The following is a 17818-nucleotide window of genomic DNA, read 5'->3' on the forward strand; positions in this document are numbered from 1 at the left end:
AGTTTGTCCTGCCCGGGGAATGAAACTGTCAACCACACACTCGCTATGCTCCATGCTACTCACCATGCTAGAAGCACACCAACTGATAACCATCAGCACTGTAGGCCTTGGCTCTTACTCTCTTCTTTGCGGAGTTCATGAGAGAAGTCTTGAAGCAATATATAAGTTGTTCAGGCAGGACCTGGTCACTGAGCAGCTGCCTATTATAGCCCATCTCCTGATGCTACTGAGTCCCCCATCCTCTGCTAACTCTGTGGGGTAGGCAGTTCATTTGTTCAATGGAGAGATCTTGGGCTTCAGAACTGGCCAGACTTGGGTTTAAATCCTAGTTTTGCCACTTACTGTGTGACCTTGGGCAAGTCACTTAACCTCTCTGAGTCCCAGTTTCCTTCTTTGTAAAAGCAAGGTGTGATGAGAACATGTGTAAAGCCCCTGGCTAACAACGGCCTTAATAGGAAACAGTGCCCTTTGCTTCCCTTCCCTCTGGCTCCTGATTTTCCACCTAACTCATCACTGAGCAGTCTGATGGCTTCTCTCTCAGCCCTCATATCTGGTCATCAATAAGAATCCACATTTTCCCAACAATAGCAGAATACATATTTTTCACAAGCACACACTGAATGTTTTCTATGGTAGATCATTTGTTAGGCCACAAAACAAGTCTTAGCAAATCCAGAAAGATTGAAATCATACCAAATCTTTTCTCTGGTCTCACTAGTATGAAGTCAGAGCTTAATAACAGGAGGAAATTGGGAAATTCATGAACACATGGAAATTAAACAGCACTTCCCTCAACAATCAATGGATCAAAAAAGAAATTAAAAGAGACATATCTTGAGACAAACAGAAATGGAAAAATAAAAAATGAACCTTATGGGAAGCCATGCAAGCAGTTCTCAGAGGGAATTTTATAGTTATGAACACTTAGAGAAAGAAAAAAGAAAGACCTCAAATAAACCACTTAATTTGACATTTTAAGGAACTAGAAGAAGAATAACAAACCAAGCTCAAATTTAGCAGAAGGAAGGAAATGATAAAGATTTGAGTGGAATTAAATGAAATAAGGAATAACAAAGATTAACCAAACTAAGAGTTGCTTTTTTGAAGAGAAAAACAAAATAGACCAACCCTTAATTAGACTCACAAAGGAAAAGAAGGAGAAGACCCAAATTAACGAAATTATAAATGAAAAAGGAGGTGCAATCACTGGTAACATAGAAATGCAAAGAAAGGATTATAAAATGCTCTTCTGAACATCTATGTGACAACCATCCAGGCATCCCACAAGAAATGGATATACTCCTAGAAACATACAACCTACTCAGACTGAATAAGAAAGAAATAGAAAATCTGAGCAGACCAATTACTGGTCAGGAGATTGAATCAGTCATCAAAAATTTCCTACAAAGAGATGTCCAGGACCAGATGGTTTCCCTTGTGAATTTTACTGAACATTTAAAAAAGAAAGAATGCAATCTTTCTCAAACTCTTCTAAAAAACAGAAGAGGAAGGGTCACTCCCGAACTCATTTTACCAGGCCAGCATACCCTGATAAAAAACCAGACAAGGACATTAAAAGAAAAGGAAAGTAGAGGCCATGTCCCTGATCAATATAGATGCAAAAATCCTGGAGAAAATACTAACAACAAGTTTTTGCTAGACATGTCTCAAAAGCAATACAAACAAAATAAAAAATGAACTATTGGGACTTCATCAAGATAAAAAGCTTTTGCACAAAGGAAACAATGGACCAAACTAAAAGGCAAGCTACAGAATGAACACATAGAGATGTTTTATTTATACCCAGTGCTCCATGCAATACATGCCCTCTTTAATACCCATGTTTTATTAGATAAATATGTTTTATTAGATAAAGAGCTAGTATCCAAAATCTATGAAGAATGTATCAAACCCCACACTCAGAAAACAAAGAATCCAGTCAAGATATGGGCAGAAGACATGAATAGACATTTCTCCAGATAAGACATACACATGAAAGAATGTTCAACATCACTTGGCATCAGGGAAATACAAATCAAAACGACAGTGAGATACCACCTCACATCAGTCAGAATGGCTAAAATTAATGAGTCAGGAAACGAAAGATGTTGGTGAGGATGTGGGGAAAGGGGAACCCTCCTACGTTGTTGGTGGGAATGCAAGCTGGTGCAGTCACTCTGGAAAACAGTATGGAGGTTCCTCAAAATTTAAAAATAGAGACCCAGCAACTCCATTGCTAGGTATTTATTCCAAGGATACAAACAATGATTCAAAGGGACACATGCACCCCAATATTTATAGCAGCAGTTTCCACAATAGCCAAAATATGGAATGAGCCAGATGTTCATTGACAGACAAAAGGATAAAGAAGATGTGGTATACATATACAGTGGAATATTACTCAGCCATCAGAAAGGATGAATACCCAATATTTGGATCAACATGGATGGAACTGGAGGAGATTACGCCAAGTGAAATAAGTCAAGCAGAGAAATTCAAGTATCATATGGTTTCACTTATTTGTGGAGCATAACAAATAACATGGAGGACATAAGGAGATGGAGAGGAGAAGGGAGTTGAGGGAAATTGGAAGGGGAGGTGAACTATGAGAGACTATGGACTCTGAAAAACAATCTGAGGGTTTTGAAGGGGCGGGGGGTGTGTAAGTTTGGGGGAGCCAGGTGGCGGGTATTGAGGGCACGTATTGCATGGAACACTGGGTGTGGTGCAAAAACAATGAATTCTGTTATGCTGAAAAGAAAAAAAAAAACAACAAATGATGTATTGTAAGGTGACTAACATAACGTAACAAAAAATTATAAAAAATAAAATAAGAAAACAGTGGAAAAAAATGAAATCTTGCCATTTGCAACGACATGGATGGAGCTAGAGGGTATGATGCTAAGTGAATTAAGTAAGAGAAAAACAAATACCATATGATTTCACTCATATGTAGAATTTAAGTAACAAAACAGATGAACATAGGGGAAGGGAAGGAAAAATAAAATAAGATGAAAGTTGAGAGGGAGGTAAACCATAAGAGATGGCAAACTCTAGGAAACAAACTGAGGGTTGCAGAAGAGAGGTGGGTGAGAGGAAGGGATAATTGGTGGGAGGGGCATTAAGGAGTGCACTCGATGTAATGACCACTGGGTGTAATATGCTACTGATGAATCATTAAATTCTACCTCTGAAATGAATAAAAAAATAAATAAATTAAAAATAAAAGCAAAAACAAAAGGAAAATACTAGCAAGTTGAATTCAGCAGCACATTAAAAAGACCATACATTGTAGTCAAGTGGGATTCATCCCTGGCATACGAGTTTGGTTCAACATATGGAAATCAATAAATGTTATATATCACATTAATATGACAAAACATAAAAATCATATGATCATCTCAATAAATTCAGAAAAAGCTTTTGAAAAAACTCAACACCATTCATGATAAAAACTATCAACAAGCATGCCCACAGCTAACATCAAACTCAGTGGTGAAAGGTTAAAAATTTTCCTCTAAGATGGGATCAAGACAAGGGTGCCTACTCTTAATCAACTGAGCCACCCAGGTGTCCCAAGGGTGCCTACTCTTATGGCTCCTTATCTAACCAAGTACTAGAAGTCCTCACCTGAGAAATCAGGCAAAAAAAAAAAAAAAAATTGAAGCCATCAGAATTGGAAAAGGAAGAAGTAAGATTGTCTCTCTTTGCAGATGATATGACTTTATATATAGAAAATCTTAAAGACACCACCAAATAACCATTAGATCTAATCAATGAATTCAGTGAAATTGTGGGATATAAAGTCAAAATACAAAAATCAGTAGTGTTCCTATACACTCACAATGAATTATCTGAAAGAAAAATTATGCAAATGGTCTCATTAGCATCAAAGCCAACAAAATACTGAGAAATAAATTTAACCAAGGAAAAGAAAGACCTGTACACTGGAAACTATAAGACATGGATGAAAGAAATTGGAGAAGATATAAATACATGGAAAGATATCTGTGTGCATGGATTGGAAAAATTAATATTGTTAAACTGGCCATACTACCTAAAACCATCTGTAGATTCAATGCAATCCCTATCAAGATTCCAATAGCCTTTTTTTTTACAGGAGTAGAAAAAGCAATAGAAAAGATTCCATGGAACCACAAAAGAATAGCCAAAGCAATTCTGAGGAAGAAGAACAAAGCTGAAGCCACCAAACTTCCAGATTTCAAACTATATTATAAGGCTATATTAATCAAAATGGCTTGGTACCAGCATGAAAAAGGACCCAGAGACCAATAGAACAGATTTAAGAGTCCAGAAATAAATTCGTTCATGCATATAGTTCATGACTATGCATATAGTCAAGTAATCTTTGACCAAGGAGCCAAGAATACTAAGTGGCGGGGGGTGGGAGTTTGGGGGAACCAGTTGGTGGGATTTAGGGAGGGCATGTATTGCATGGAGCACTGGGTGTGGTGCAAAAACAATGAATACTGTTACGTTGAAAAGAAATTTAAAAAAAAATACTCAGTGGAGAAAAGACAATCTCATCAACAAATGGTGCTGGGACAATTGGACATTCAGACATAAAAGAAGAAAACTATCTTATACTGCTCACAAAAATTAACTCTTTAATGGATGAAAGACTTAAATGTAAGACCTGAAACCATAAAACCCTTGGAAGAAAACATAGGGAAGAAGTTTCTTGACATGGGTCTTGGAAATGATCTTCTTTTTGGATATGACTCCTAAAGCATAAACAACAAAATAAAAAATAACTGGGACTATATGAAACTAAAAACCTTCCACAGGCCAAAAAAATAAACAGCAAAATGAAAAGTCCACCATGGATTGGGTGTTAATTATTCCTATTTTGATAGTCACTTTGCAAGAGACCCATACGCCAAGTCATTCTGCTATATACCTTAAACTTCTACAGTGTTGCGTGTCCGTTATATCTAAATAAAAACTGGAAAAAATGGGGTGCTTGGGTGGCTCAGTCGTTAAGCATCTGCCTTCGGCTCAGGTCAGGATCCCAGCCTCCTGGGATTGAGCCCTGTTATCAGGCTCCCTGCTCAGTGGGAAGCCTGCTTCTCTCTTTCCAGCTCCCTCTGCTTGTATTCCCTCTCTTGCGATCTCTCTCTGTCATAAATAAATAAAATCTTAAAAAAAAAAAAAACTGGAAAAAGGGGCGCCTGGGTGGCTCAGTGGGTTAAGCCGCTGCCTTCGGCTCAGGTCATGATCTCAGAGTCCTGGGATGGAGTCCCACATCGGGCTCTCTGCTCAGCAGGGAGCCTGCTTCATCCTCTCTCTGCCTGCCTCTCTGCCTACTTGTGATCTCTCTCTGTCAAATAAATAAATAAAATCTTTAAAAAAAAACTGGAAAAAAATCCACATTTTAATTGGACTCGTGGCTTATAAATATATTACACTGCTCATGACCTCAAGCAGTCTCAGAATTCAATAAGGGGGATGCATGTGATAGCCCATTTTACAGGTGAAGCAATTAAGGCTCACAGAAGTTAACTCTTAGACCAGTAGCCATATAGCTGCTTAGTGAAGTCGAGGGTTGCTGATTTCAAGCCCTATGCTCTTCCCTCTTAAGGCTGCCTCTGTCCCAACCATGCATCCCTTTCTCTCCAAATCTTCTGGTCCTTCCTCTATCATGTCTCTCTGAGTCCTCCCTTTTCCTCCTCATCTCCACAACCCCCTACTCTGAGCCTGGACCCCACACCTTATTCTATATCCAACTAGTCTATGCCCTCCACACCCTGAAACCCTGGTGCCAAATCAGTGTACCTGAGTTGAGGCTATCACTGCACCCACCCCTTCCCGGGCAACCTTAGAACTCCTGTTGGAATGAACCTTTCTTGATATTCCTTGTATTCTGAGCATGGTCACCCCATCTTCCTTGGAAGAGCCCAGACATGCCCCATGAACACTTCCTCCAGGGTTACCGGAAGGCCAGCAGAGGGATTTTGAGCCAAACCCTAAACCACAGCTTAGGAACAAAGTCTTAGCACATAGCAAAACCAGCTCCACCTTACTGACCTGAGTGGTCTAGTTTAGGAGACAGTCATACTCAAGAGTGATGCTTCTGTTCTAGGAGATGGAGTATAGATGAACCTCCCCACCCCTGCCATGTCCGACACCTTCTAGGAATGACAGCTAATGTCCACAGAGTGCTTGCTGTGGGCTGGCCCTGCTGTCAACCCTCTGACTGACTCTTCACAACAGCCTCTGATAAAAGCAATTCTTGCAGATGAGGCCATTGAGGAACAGAGTGGCTAAGTAACTCATCCAAGGTCACACCGCCAGCAAGTAGCAGAGCTGGACGTGCAACCTAATCAATCTGATTCCAGAGTCCAAGTTCATAACAACTGGGTATGCTGGTTTATAGAAAAAGAAACAGAGAAGCAGGGGGGTACTGGAGCTGGAAGTGATTTTGTATTCAATCTAGTCCATACTTTTCATTTTATAAGTGAGAAAGCAGGCTGGGAGCTGGGGGGAGCTTTTCCTGGTAGAGTAAAACAAGCAAATGGTTTCACTGAAATTACATTTAGAGCTTAAAACCCAATTGGAGACATTTGCATTATCATGCAATAAAATTCAGATTAAATCCCTTGTCAGGAAGGCCCACTGACAACGACATGTTCTTTAGTAATACTCATTGAAGACTGGGACTGGTCTGGACACAGGGGCTCCCACAAGGAGTTCCTGGAGCCTGAGGACCCCAGGGGCTGTTCAGGAATGCAGGCAGTGGGTGAGAAGCTCACAGGACCCTGGTCTGCACCAGTTGGAGCATGACTCCTTTTATCTGTTTTACAAATAGGGCTATGCATGTCTTTGATAACAAGAATGTTTTGTGGTCAAAATGTGCCAAGTAACCCCTGGTTGCTCATGCCCAGGGTGGGAAAGGGAGGACCCTGTGCACAGAACCCTCCCCCAGCCCACTGTTCTCCCTGGTCCCTTCCCGAAATGCTGACTGGCACTTTTCTACAGAGTCTCTGATCCCCAAGTTGGCTCTGACTCCCAAAAGAATGACTCAGACCCCATGGGGCAGCTGAGGCCCGGTGACAACGACAGAACGGTCAAGGGCACAGACGGGCCACGGAAGGAGCGGGCGCTTTCTGACAGCACACAGCAGGTTTGGGCTGAGTAAAAGACCGCGGGATCCCTGTAATCCCAGACTGAAAGTGAGGGCTTGTCTCCCTCACCCAGAAAGCCCAGAGCAAACACTCCCTCCTGCCCCTGCTCCACGCCCCTGTCAGCTGCTCATCCTCTTTGATAAGATCAGGAACAGCTGGTTGCCAGATGAGGAAGGGTCACGGAGGACAGTAGTGGAAGCTGTGGGGGTGGAATGAGACTGGCTTTTGGCCCTTGTGGTCTGCTAGTGTCGCCTCATCCAGTCTCCTGACTCCAGACCAGGCGGGCAGCAGGCATTTCTCCCTTTTCTCTCATGATTGCTTCTCTCACTTGAGGGCAAAATCGCTCTTGCAGACTGAACATATGTCTGCCCTCAGTTTTTCAGGCTGCTGCTGGATGGTTGTGTGAACTTCTGAAAATTCTGACTTAATAAAGCCACAGAATATGGCTCTGGTCTAGAACTTTCTTCCTGTTTGGTTTGGATTTATTGTAGAATTTGTAAGTTAAGTTAATTTTGATTTGGTTAATTGAAGGACTTAGAATTGCCCCTTGGGATGATTTCCTACCTTACTGGATACTTGCAAAGACAGGGTCACCTACACCAAGCAACCAATCATGTGACAAAAGCAAGGACAGAAGGAACAGAGACAGTTCTGCAGAATACGCAGTGGGCTGGTCAAGACCCTGTTGCTGTTCTGGTGGATCATAAGCTACGGGTCTGTAGAAGTTGCCATATGGTTTGTTGTTGTTGTTGTTTTTTCTGAAGTTACTGTGTGGGGAAGAGTTGCTAATGTAAAGCATTATAGTGTAGCCGTTAAGGTCACAAGCTTTGCAGTTAGACAGAGAGGTCTGGCTTTCCACGGTCACCACGTCCTAGCTGTGTGAGCTCAGGCAAGTTACAAAACCTCTCTGAGCCTCAGTGTCTGCAGCTCTAAACTGAGCATAGCAACACTTCTTTTGTAGGAATGTTGTGAGGAATGGAACTGTTCTAAGAACAGCATCCAGTGTCCAACACATAATGGCAGCTGTAAATGAGAGTCCCTTCTATCTAAAAAGCACTATGGCCTTTTCCTTATTTTTTATCTGAGCATGGTATGTGCCGCGATTTAGCTTTAGCTTCATGAGAAGTACCTCAGTTGAGAAATACCCATAGGCACAAAATTAGATTGATTATATATTATATATTATCCCCACTCGCCATCCCTTCCACCCCTTCCCCCTTCCTTCCTTCCTTCCTTCCTTCCCTCCTTCTTTCCTTCCTTGATTTCTTTTTTTTTTTAAAGACTTTATTTATTTATTTGCCAGAGAGCGAGAGAGCAAGAGAGCGAGCACAGGCAGGTCGAGTGGCAGCAGAGGCAGAGGGAGAAGCAGGCTCCCCGCTGAGCAAGGAGCCCGATGTGGGACTCGATCCCAGGACGCTGGGATTATGACCTGAGCCAAAGGCAGCTGCTTAACCAACTGAGCCACCCAGGCACCCCCCCATCTTTTTTTTTTTTTTTTTTTTAAGATTTAAAATTTATTTGGCAGAGAGACGGTGAGAGAGGGAACACAAGCAGGGGGAGTGGGAGAAGGAGAAACAGGACTCCTGCCGAGCAGGGAGCCTGATGCGGGGCTGGATTCCAGGATCCTGGGATCATGACCCAAGCCAAAGGCAGACTCTTAACTTACTGAGCCACCCAGGCACGCCCCCCTGTTGCTTTCTGTTTTAGGCTCCTGGCCTCTCTGCCATGACTCCTCCACCCACCCTCCATCCATTGAGAGGTCTCCTGCACATCAGAGGGTTGAGCTGAGCAGAGGCTGAGGTGGGAGGTGCGGAGGGAGGGGTGCAGACCAGAGGTAGAGGCAGGAGGGGGGCAGAGGGAGGGGGTAAGGGTTGTGGTGGGGAGAGGAGGGGGGCTCCCAGCTGGCCCAGTCTTCCCTGCAGCCCTGTCCCCAAGAACTAGATCCACTAGATCCACTCCCTCTTTGCACCCCATGGGCCCTGCCCTTTCTCTTTGCAGGGAGGCTGGTCTTTTCTGCCGTGGCCAGCTTTTAGTCAGTCAGGGTCAGCTCGGACCTGTGGGAATTACCCAGGCCCCGATCACTGCTCTTCCTCAGATTTGGAATCTTATCAGGGGGGATGACAATCTTATCAGGGCTTGAGAAGAGAGGCAGGGAAACAGATTTGTCTAATTTCTCATCCTAAGTGGTAATGGCAAAGTCTGGGCAGATAAGAATGAATGTCCACTGACCTACTGTGTGCCAGGCACTGTGGGGTCCCTTTATAGATGAGAGGATGGGTTGAATGAGTTCATCTAATTAGTGGCAACGGATGGGATTTGAAGAATTTAAGTTAGAACTTAACACTAGGATTTTGCATTTAAAAACATTGCTCTGAGAAGGAGCTCATGAGTTTCCCTATTCTGCCAAAGGGGTCCTCTACGCCAAAAGAGTTACAGACTCCTGCCCTGAATGTTGGGACCATTATAGGAAAACAGAACATGCTCTGTCCTGGTGGAGTCTAGCAAACAACTGGGCAGAAATGGAGCAGTGGGCACACCCAATAGGAACCTAGACAGGAGAACACTACACTAGAATCTACACTAGAATCCTACAAACAGACCCAAATGGGGGCTGGAGAAGGAAAGGGAGTCTTGAGAGCCTGAGGCAGAGTTGACTCTCCTCTGCCCCCAGCTCCATGGCAGGTACATAGTAGGTCCTCAACAATTGTGTCAAGTTGGGGTGAGGCTTGATCTAGGTTTGGAAGGCTCTAAGGCTGGAATATGGATTTCTTCTCTTGTAGGTGCGTGTGGGGTCGAGTGCAGATGGAGGGATTATAATGTTGGTAATAAATACAGGTTCAGCTTCTGACAGTTCACAGTGATGACCATCTCGTATCTTGAGAGGAGGTGAAGGTAAATATTTGTTTTGTCTCCAATTTCTGGGTGAAGCAACTGAGCCCCAGACGATGACCTGCTCCAGGTTTGCAGAGTGGGTAAGAGTGGGCTGTGCCCTTGAATCCAGGCCCTTGGTTTCTAAACTCTGCGGAGTGAGAGAAAGGGCAATGGGCTGGGCCATCTTATAGGGAGCTGGGGGGCCGTGGGGAGGCTGTCGAAATGGAAGTGCAGTGAGTGGCAGGCCCGAAGGGCAGGGCCTGGGCAGGGGCATGTGATTCACGAGGCCCTGGGGCACTGGTTCAAGCTCTCCCAGAGGGGAGTGTGTTGGGCTCCTGTAAACGGTGCCCTCCGAATGACATCTGTAGGTGTGTTTGTGACATACTCAGCAGGATACGAGAAGGATGGGCCTGTGCCAAAGGCCAAGCCCAGAGATGTTTCAGATTTTTCCCTTTATGCCCCTGCAACCAAGCCCTGCTGCTCTAGCACATATAAGAGACCCAGGCTAGGGCTGCAGCATTCACAGGCCTGGCCCCTCACATTTCTGACAACTCCAAGCTCGCTCTCTCCAGCCATGATCGCCAGACAACAGTGTGTCCGAGGCAGGTCCCGGGGCTTTAGCTGTGGCTCAGCCGTTGTCGGTGGGGGCAAGAGGGCTGCATTCAGCTCATTCTCCGTGTCTGGGGGCACTGGCCGCTGCTCCTCTGGTGGCTTTGGCAGCAGGAGCCTCTACAACCTTGGGGGGAGAAAAAGCATCGCCATCAGCATGGCTGGGTCCCGACAAGGTGCTGGTTTTGGGTCTGCTGGAGGTTTCGGCCCTGGCAGCTTTGGAGCTGGTTTTGGTGCTGGCAACTTTGGTAGTGGATTTGGGGGTTCCTTCAGTGGACGGGGTGGTCCTGCCTTCCCTGCCTGCCCTGCTGGTGGGATTCAGGAGGTCACCATCAACCAGAGCCTGCTGACCCCACTCCACGTGGAGATCGACCCCGAGATCCAGAAGGTCCGGACTGAGGAGCGGGAGCAGATCAAGACGCTCAACAACAAGTTTGCCTCATTCATCGACAAGGTGAGCTGTCCCCTTGGCCAGACAAGGTGGTAGAAACCAGGGCTTCTGAATCCTGGCATCTCAGAACTGAGCCTGTTGCAGCATTAAAAACCACTGAACTCAGGGCCTCTGTGTTCCAGCTGTTAAAGGGGAATTCTTCCTCTTTTGTGCTTGGCTGGTGAGACCAATGCACAGGCTGCTCAGACCAGTGCAATGTTTGGAGTCTTCCTAGATGCGCTGTGGGATACTGGGCAGATCGGTCAACTTTTCTGAATCCAGGCATCCCACCTTTTTCTCAGATTTTGGTTTCAGAAATGACATGGTTAATAATTTAATAATTAACTAAAATGAATTATAGTTAACATAATTCTTGGCACTTCTGTTGTTGGAGCTGAAGAAAGCCAGGCTGGTTTCCCAAATGAAAAGGGGATCGATGCCAATGACAGACTCTGGGTTCCAAGGTCAGCTGATGATGACCTTGGAGGGTCATCTCCTTCATCCTCCTGACCCTGGGAAAAATTGCTCATTTCCTGGATCTGTTTGAAGAGAAGAGGGATGTCTCCTTTTCTTTTTGTAATCCAACTTCTTTTTCTGTGCAGGGTCTAGAGATTCAAGTTCTTTAAGCTCAATTGCTGCCAAGTATGATGGATTATAGCAAGCAGATCAGCCCAGATTGCTGAGTCAGCCAGAGGTTAATGACTGAGGGAATGAGTATAGCCACTCAGTCAAGGTTGTCCTGGCTCTCTGTACATCCGTTTTAGTCTTCTTAGATGAATGGGGCAAGACTGATCCATCTCAAAGTAGACTGAGTGGCAGTGTTTGCTCTTCTTACTCGTTGAATAAGTCATCAGTAGCTTACAGAGGCTTTACGGTGACTCCAGAACATACAGATACAAAAGTAAGACCCAGGGTTTTGTGCTTCCTTGTCTCATCTTCCCTCATCTCACCTTTTGGGTTCAGACTGTGTTCAGTCACCCTAACCTGCTTTTCTTTCAGCTCTGAAGCACATAGTGGGAATATCATGCCAAGCTGCTACCCTGGTTTATCTGGTTAGATGTCTTTGTCGAGAGAGGGAGAGTTCCAGGAAGTCCCCTTGCAGGGTAAGCCTGGCTGAAACTCAGAATGTGTCTAGGCCTTGATCTTAACTATTCAGACTCCATTGTACACAGGTTTAAAGAGACACACTAGGTCCATTTATTTAAAAATTTGTCAGTGAATTCATCATTCCTTTGCCTTAGGTCAGGATCACTTTAAATGCAAGAGTCCCAGACTGTGGTTGTATCTCCTACTTTTGTTTATTTTATTCTTCCTAAAAGTTCAATGTTCTCTTTGGCACCTTCACCCCCAGGGCCTCTGGATCCCTGGGGTCAAGAAGTTGTACTTGCTGCATAGTCAGGCTCTGTGGCTCTGGCTGTGTTCTGTTCTCCACAATGCATGTGGCCCATTTGCTGCCATGAAGCAGGGCCACCTGCTTTGCTGCCTGAAGCAGGGTCCCAGTAGATGGTACCTGGAGTGGCAACACGGTGGCCCTACTTGCATGGCTCTCGAGTCACCTGGCTGGCCTTGGGCAGTCCTCCTGCCAAAGCTTCAGGCCCTCATCTGCTGGTTGGTGACTTTTTAAAATACAGGTGCGGTTCTTAGAGCAACAGAATAAAGTCTTGGAGACCAAGTGGAACCTCCTCCAGCAGCAGACGACCACTACATCCAGCAAAAACCTTGAGCCTCTCTTTGAGGCCTACATCAGTGCCCTGAGGAAGCAGTTGGATACCTTGGTCAATGACAAAGGACGCTTGCAGTCTGAGCTGAAGACCACGCAGGACAGCGTGGAGGACTTTAAGACCAAGTATGTGCAGAGGAAAGAAGGATGCTGCCTGAAAGAGTCCGCCCAGCCATGCCCCAGAATCTTGGGCTCCTGTCTAGTCATTTAGAATTCCAGCTGAAGAGATCCCAAAAGGGTCAGGAAGGTTCTCTAGTTTGTTCTCCTGCATCTATATGGGCCCTTTTTAATGGGGTGAGGTCTCTTAACTCTGAGTTGCCTCAAACAGAAAATGAGTGATATGTTCAGGGAGTTGGCCTTGCCATATACAAGCAAGATAAAAAACCATACAGATGAGCAGAGGTGTAGCATAGTCAGAAGAATACAGGTTATAGAGACAGATGGACCTTGTTTGAATACTGAGTCCTCTAGTTACTAGTTATGTGCTCTTAGGTAACTTGCTTAACCTCTCTGAGCCTTGTTTTTCTTCATCTCTAAAATGGTGATAATAATGTTAGCTTTTGAGAATTAATTGAAATTAAATGAGATTGAGAAATCAGATAGTATGGCACTGGATATAATGAGCATTTAGCACATAGTAGTTCTTAATATGCTCCTAGTATGACAGAGCTGAGATAATCCCAGCAGCCTCTCTCTATTCATTCTCACAACAAAGAAAGAGAACTGGTGTTGGCAACATTCCTGATAATTGAATCCACCAAATGGACAGCCCTTCTACAGAAATAAAACCAACCAGATTGTGGTTGTTTGTCCTCCTCCCACCTTGTATCTGGGAAACAGTCTTTATTAAGCTTGATTTTCACATCTTTGAATAAACTCGGGTTTAGACTGGTATCTCACACATGTAACTTGTAAATGTAGGTTGAATGGATATTTGTATGAAAATGGGAAAATGTAGACAATTACCTGGATATTTCCAAAGAGTTAGATGTTTGAAACCCAGCAGCAGAGGTCCAGGAAACATCAGCTCATTGTGGGGTTTCTGTCTTCTCCTTCCCACCTCTACTCCCAGGTATGAAGATGAGATCAACAAGCGTGCAGCTGCTGAGAATGACTTTGTGGTCCTCAAGAAGGTAAGACATGAAGGAGGGGCCAAAGAGGCTGTGAGGGTGCTTTTTCCCTTGGGAGTGCTCTTTGGCTTGAATCATGTGTCTGGTCCATCTTGGCCTCTCCTTTATCCCACTTGGTACTATCCAGATCTATGTGGTCAAAGGAGGGGGTAACCGAACCAGACCATAAGGAAGTGAAGTTGGGAAAAATGCCCATTTGGATCATTAACTTCCATTTCTGCAGTTGGATTTAGGGCAGAGGACATCAAATGATTAGTCCCTTGCCACTTTTCCTGGTGCTAAGATGTCTTTCCTAAATGCTGCTGAGAACACCTTTGTGTGTCACTTAACATCCCCTTGCCCCTATTGGAATTTCTGTACCTTGTCTCTTCCCTGCCTCCTCTGCAGGATGTGGATGCCGCCTATATGAGCAAGGTGGAGTTGGAGGCCAAGGTGGATGCTCTGAATGATGAGATCAACTTCTTGAGGGTCCTCTTCGCTGCGGTGAGGACTCCATCCCCCTGCATTTGAAGAAGGGAATCCCAAATCTGTGAGGCTGCGGTGGAAAGTCACAGTTCTTTGAAAGGATTCCAGCCCCCTTACTTGCTGAGGGTGCTCTCAGCAAGCTCAGAGATAGAGTTGAAGTGAGAGACTCAGCCAGGATGTTTTTGAAACCAGATGTTGTCTTAGAAGGGGTCATTAGATCTCAAGATTGCACGGGATAGAATTTCTTGCTGTCTAGTATTTCCCTGGTAATATGAATTCATTCCCTTCCCTTCTATTCAATGTACTGAACATCTGCTGACGTGGGGTGGCTTATGGATCCCAGAGAGCCAGTGAAGACTAGAAGCATTACTTTTCTGTCTTGAAATGTCATCAATCACTTGATTTCTACATAGAAACTTACCATTCTTCCACCTCCCTACACACTGGGATGCCAGCCATCTCTGCTTCCCTTTGAGCCTGTGGCATGGCCATTCCATGACCACAGTAGATTTCTGGTGTCAGAGATTAGGGAAGACTCCTCTGGGGGCCTGACATATGATATTTTCCCTGCAGGAGCTGTCCCAGATGCAGACTCATGTCTCAGACACATCTGTGGTCCTGTCCATGGACAACAACCGGGACCTGGACCTGGACAGCATCATTGCTGAGGTCCGTGCCCAGTATGAAGAGATTGCCCAGAAGAGCAAGGCTGAGGCTGAAGCCCTGTACCAGACCAAGGTCGGTGTCAGGAATCTCTCCCTGGGGCTTCTGAGGCTCTGCTTTTGATTTCTGTGAACAGGTGATCGAAGCTCAAGCCCAAAAGTCAGAGATGAACTAATCACCCAGGAATCTCTGATCCTCATCTGATTTGAGATTATATTACATTTTGTATTATCCTTGCCACCATTATTGTGCCTATTCTTGCTGAGTTCATTTGAGAACAGACCCTACCCAAACACCCTTGACTCCTTATTCCTGTGTTTTCCTGGATATTAGGTCCAGCAGCTCCAGATCTCGGTTGACCAACATGGTGACAATCTGAAGAATACCAAGAGTGAGATCTCAGAGCTTAACAGGTTGATCCAGAGGCTGAGGGCTGAGATTGAGAATGTTAAGAAACAGGTAAGTGTCACCATTCTCTGGTCATGGTATGATGCCAGAGGCCTAAGATGAGTGTCTCCATAGTAGACAAGAAGATCAGGCCTCAGGCCAGAAGATCCTGAGCTTGCATGAAGGGGCTTTGTGACTCATTATATAAGCCAAACCCAGGTCTTTTCAGCAATACCCTACTTAACCTGACATGACACCCTGATAAATAAGGTTTCTTGACTCTTCATTGTTTTTTTTGCTCATCTCCACCTGATCAGTCTGGTGGAGACATTGGTGGGCCTGGCTGGAGTCAATGAAATGCCTAAGAGTAGAGTAGGTGGGGAGAAGGACAAACAGAATCCTGGTATCCTAACCCAAGAAAAGCTGGCACAGGACAGAAGACAGGTGGAGAGGCCTTGACAGCAGGATGCTGATGACTGCCCCTTCATTGCCATTGTCTACAGTGCCAGACTCTGCAAGCTTCTGTGGCTGATGCTGAGCAACGTGGGGAGCTGGCCCTCAAAGATGCCTACAGCAAGTGCACAGAACTGGAGACCGCCCTGCAGAAGGCCAAGGAGGAGCTGGCCCGGATGTTGCGCGAGTACCAGGAGCTCCTGAGTGTGAAGCTGGCTCTGGATGTGGAGATTGCTACCTACCGCAAGCTGCTGGAGGGCGAGGAGTGCAGGTGGGATAGGGAAGGCAGGCCAGGAATGTGAGGGAGGGAGAGACCTCAGTACCAGGAGTTTGTACCTCTGCTGGACCACCTGCTTCATTACCGCATGGGTGCATGACAAGGCAGGGCAGTAGACAACAGGTTCACTTAGTACTTTAATCTGACTGCATAAGGATGGGATAGGTGCTTGAGACCTGTTTACTGAACTAAGCATGGTGCCGGGTTCTACTGACTCACTGATCTTTCTCTCCTTCATAGAATGTCTGGAGAACGCCAGAGTGCCATGAGCATCTGTAAGTACCTTCTGCCCCTGCTATGGCTGTTTGTTCACCCTGGTTTGGGTGGAGACCCCTGATTGACAGTATTGTTGGAATAAGCATATCCTCTGCCTCTCTCTTACAGCTGTGGTTAGTGGTGGCGCTAGCACCGGGGGCATCGGCGGAGGATTAGGAAGCTGTTCTGGATTTGGCCTGGGCAGTGGTTTTGGCTCTGGCTCCGGAAGTGGCTTTGGGTTTGGTGGTGGTGTTTGTGGCAGTTCTGGCAGCAAGATCATCTCTACCACCACTATGACCAAGAGATCCCACCGATAGAGGAGATGAGGTCCCTGCAGTCCCTGAGCCCAGCTGGGCCCAGCCCTGGTGTCTCTGTGCTTCCTTCACCCTCACCTCCACCCTCCCTCTTTGGGGCTCATCTTACCAGTGTCACCTCAGTGTGGGCTCTGCCCTCTTGTAGTTTGGTAGTTTCTTCTCGATTTGGGCCTGGTGATCCACCTGGAATGGGAAGGGTCTGACTCTTTACCTCCCATGGTCAGAGGAGAACACAATCAGGAGTTTCATCTCCAGAATCATCAAGGTCATGTATGCCCCCTCCCAACCACAGGATCCCGGATATCCCTCTACATCAGGACCAAACTCCTCTGTCACTTGGCAGCAACTGGCCCTGCAAGGTCAGGACAGGAACCCCTCAGTGTCCCATCCACCCCTTCTCCTTCCCTCTATCCATTTTTGGGTGAATCTTTAATAAAATGCTTTTATCATTCATTCTGAGCCATTGTCCTTGTTCCCTGGAGAGAAGTTTCTAGAATTCAGGTGGGAGTAGAGGAGGCTGGGGCCTGAAGTATCTGTCTGCACAGATCAAGGTCATCAACTAATTTGAGGGAGTAATGCAGTGTGTGGAGCCTGAAACCTGCCTATAGAAGAGGGTCACAGACTCAAAACAACCAACAATGACATAAAGATTATAGGCGATCAGAACAGGACCATCTCAGTGCTGAGCCTACAGTGAGGGAAGGAATTGAGGAGAGCCAGTTAGGGGGTCTCCACTGAATATGGAGTGGGGGTTAGGGAGCTGGTGGAGAGTTTATACTTAGCATCTAGCGAGGCCTCCCTATTTTCATGAGACTATGTGTGGAGGACTCAATCCTACTGGACCAGCAAGGCTTTCAAGAACTTGTTTCAAGAATCAACAAGGTCCCGATTGCTGGATGGAGGGCTGGAAGCATGTCATCCTCACAGAGATTTCATGCTATGTTCACTTTCCCATCTCAGGTGGTTATGTCTGGGGTTATGTCTATATTGCTGTCCCTGAGTGGTAGGGGTGTGGGAGAGAGGAGGCAGGTTTGCTAGAGTGATAAGAAGCTGCCAGGTGAAGCTGCCTGATTGGGACCAGCTCTGGAGATTATGATTG

At 45.6% G+C, this 17818-nt stretch overlaps 1 protein-coding gene across 1 annotated transcript; it reads left to right on the plus strand.

The window, feature by feature from the left end:
- The first annotated feature begins 10514 nt into the window (after nucleotides 1-10514).
- KRT4 (keratin 4) lies at nucleotides 10515-17172 on the plus strand. Its single transcript, XM_004774675.3, has 9 exons — nucleotides 10515-11079; nucleotides 12687-12901; nucleotides 13848-13908; nucleotides 14293-14388; nucleotides 14944-15108; nucleotides 15367-15492; nucleotides 15924-16144; nucleotides 16391-16425; nucleotides 16535-17172. The coding sequence occupies exons 1-9, from the start codon at nucleotides 10591-10593 to the stop codon at nucleotides 16720-16722; spliced, it is 1596 nt and encodes a 531-aa protein (XP_004774732.1). The 5' UTR covers nucleotides 10515-10590; the 3' UTR covers nucleotides 16723-17172.
- Nucleotides 17173-17818: the final 646 nt, after the last annotated feature.

The sequence above is a fragment of the Mustela putorius genome, unplaced genomic scaffold (genome assembly GCF_011764305.1).
Source record: "Mustela putorius furo isolate JIRA1106 unplaced genomic scaffold, ASM1176430v1.1 tig00537227_pilon_pilon_pilon, whole genome shotgun sequence".
Lineage (NCBI taxonomy): Eukaryota > Metazoa > Chordata > Mammalia > Carnivora > Mustelidae > Mustela > Mustela putorius.

Bases quoted from the DNA above. Each gene is read 5' to 3' on its own strand.
- KRT4 (XM_004774675.3), top strand. From the start codon at position 10,591: ATGATCGCCAGACAACAGTGTGTCCGAGGCAGGTCCCGGGGCTTTAGC. The intron at 11,080-12,686 runs GTGAGCTGTCCC...TTTAAAATACAG, and splicing joins TTGCCTCATTCATCGACAAG to GTGCGGTTCTTAGAGCAACA. The intron at 16,426-16,534 runs GTAAGTACCTTC...TCTCTCTTACAG, and splicing joins CCAGAGTGCCATGAGCATCT to CTGTGGTTAGTGGTGGCGCT.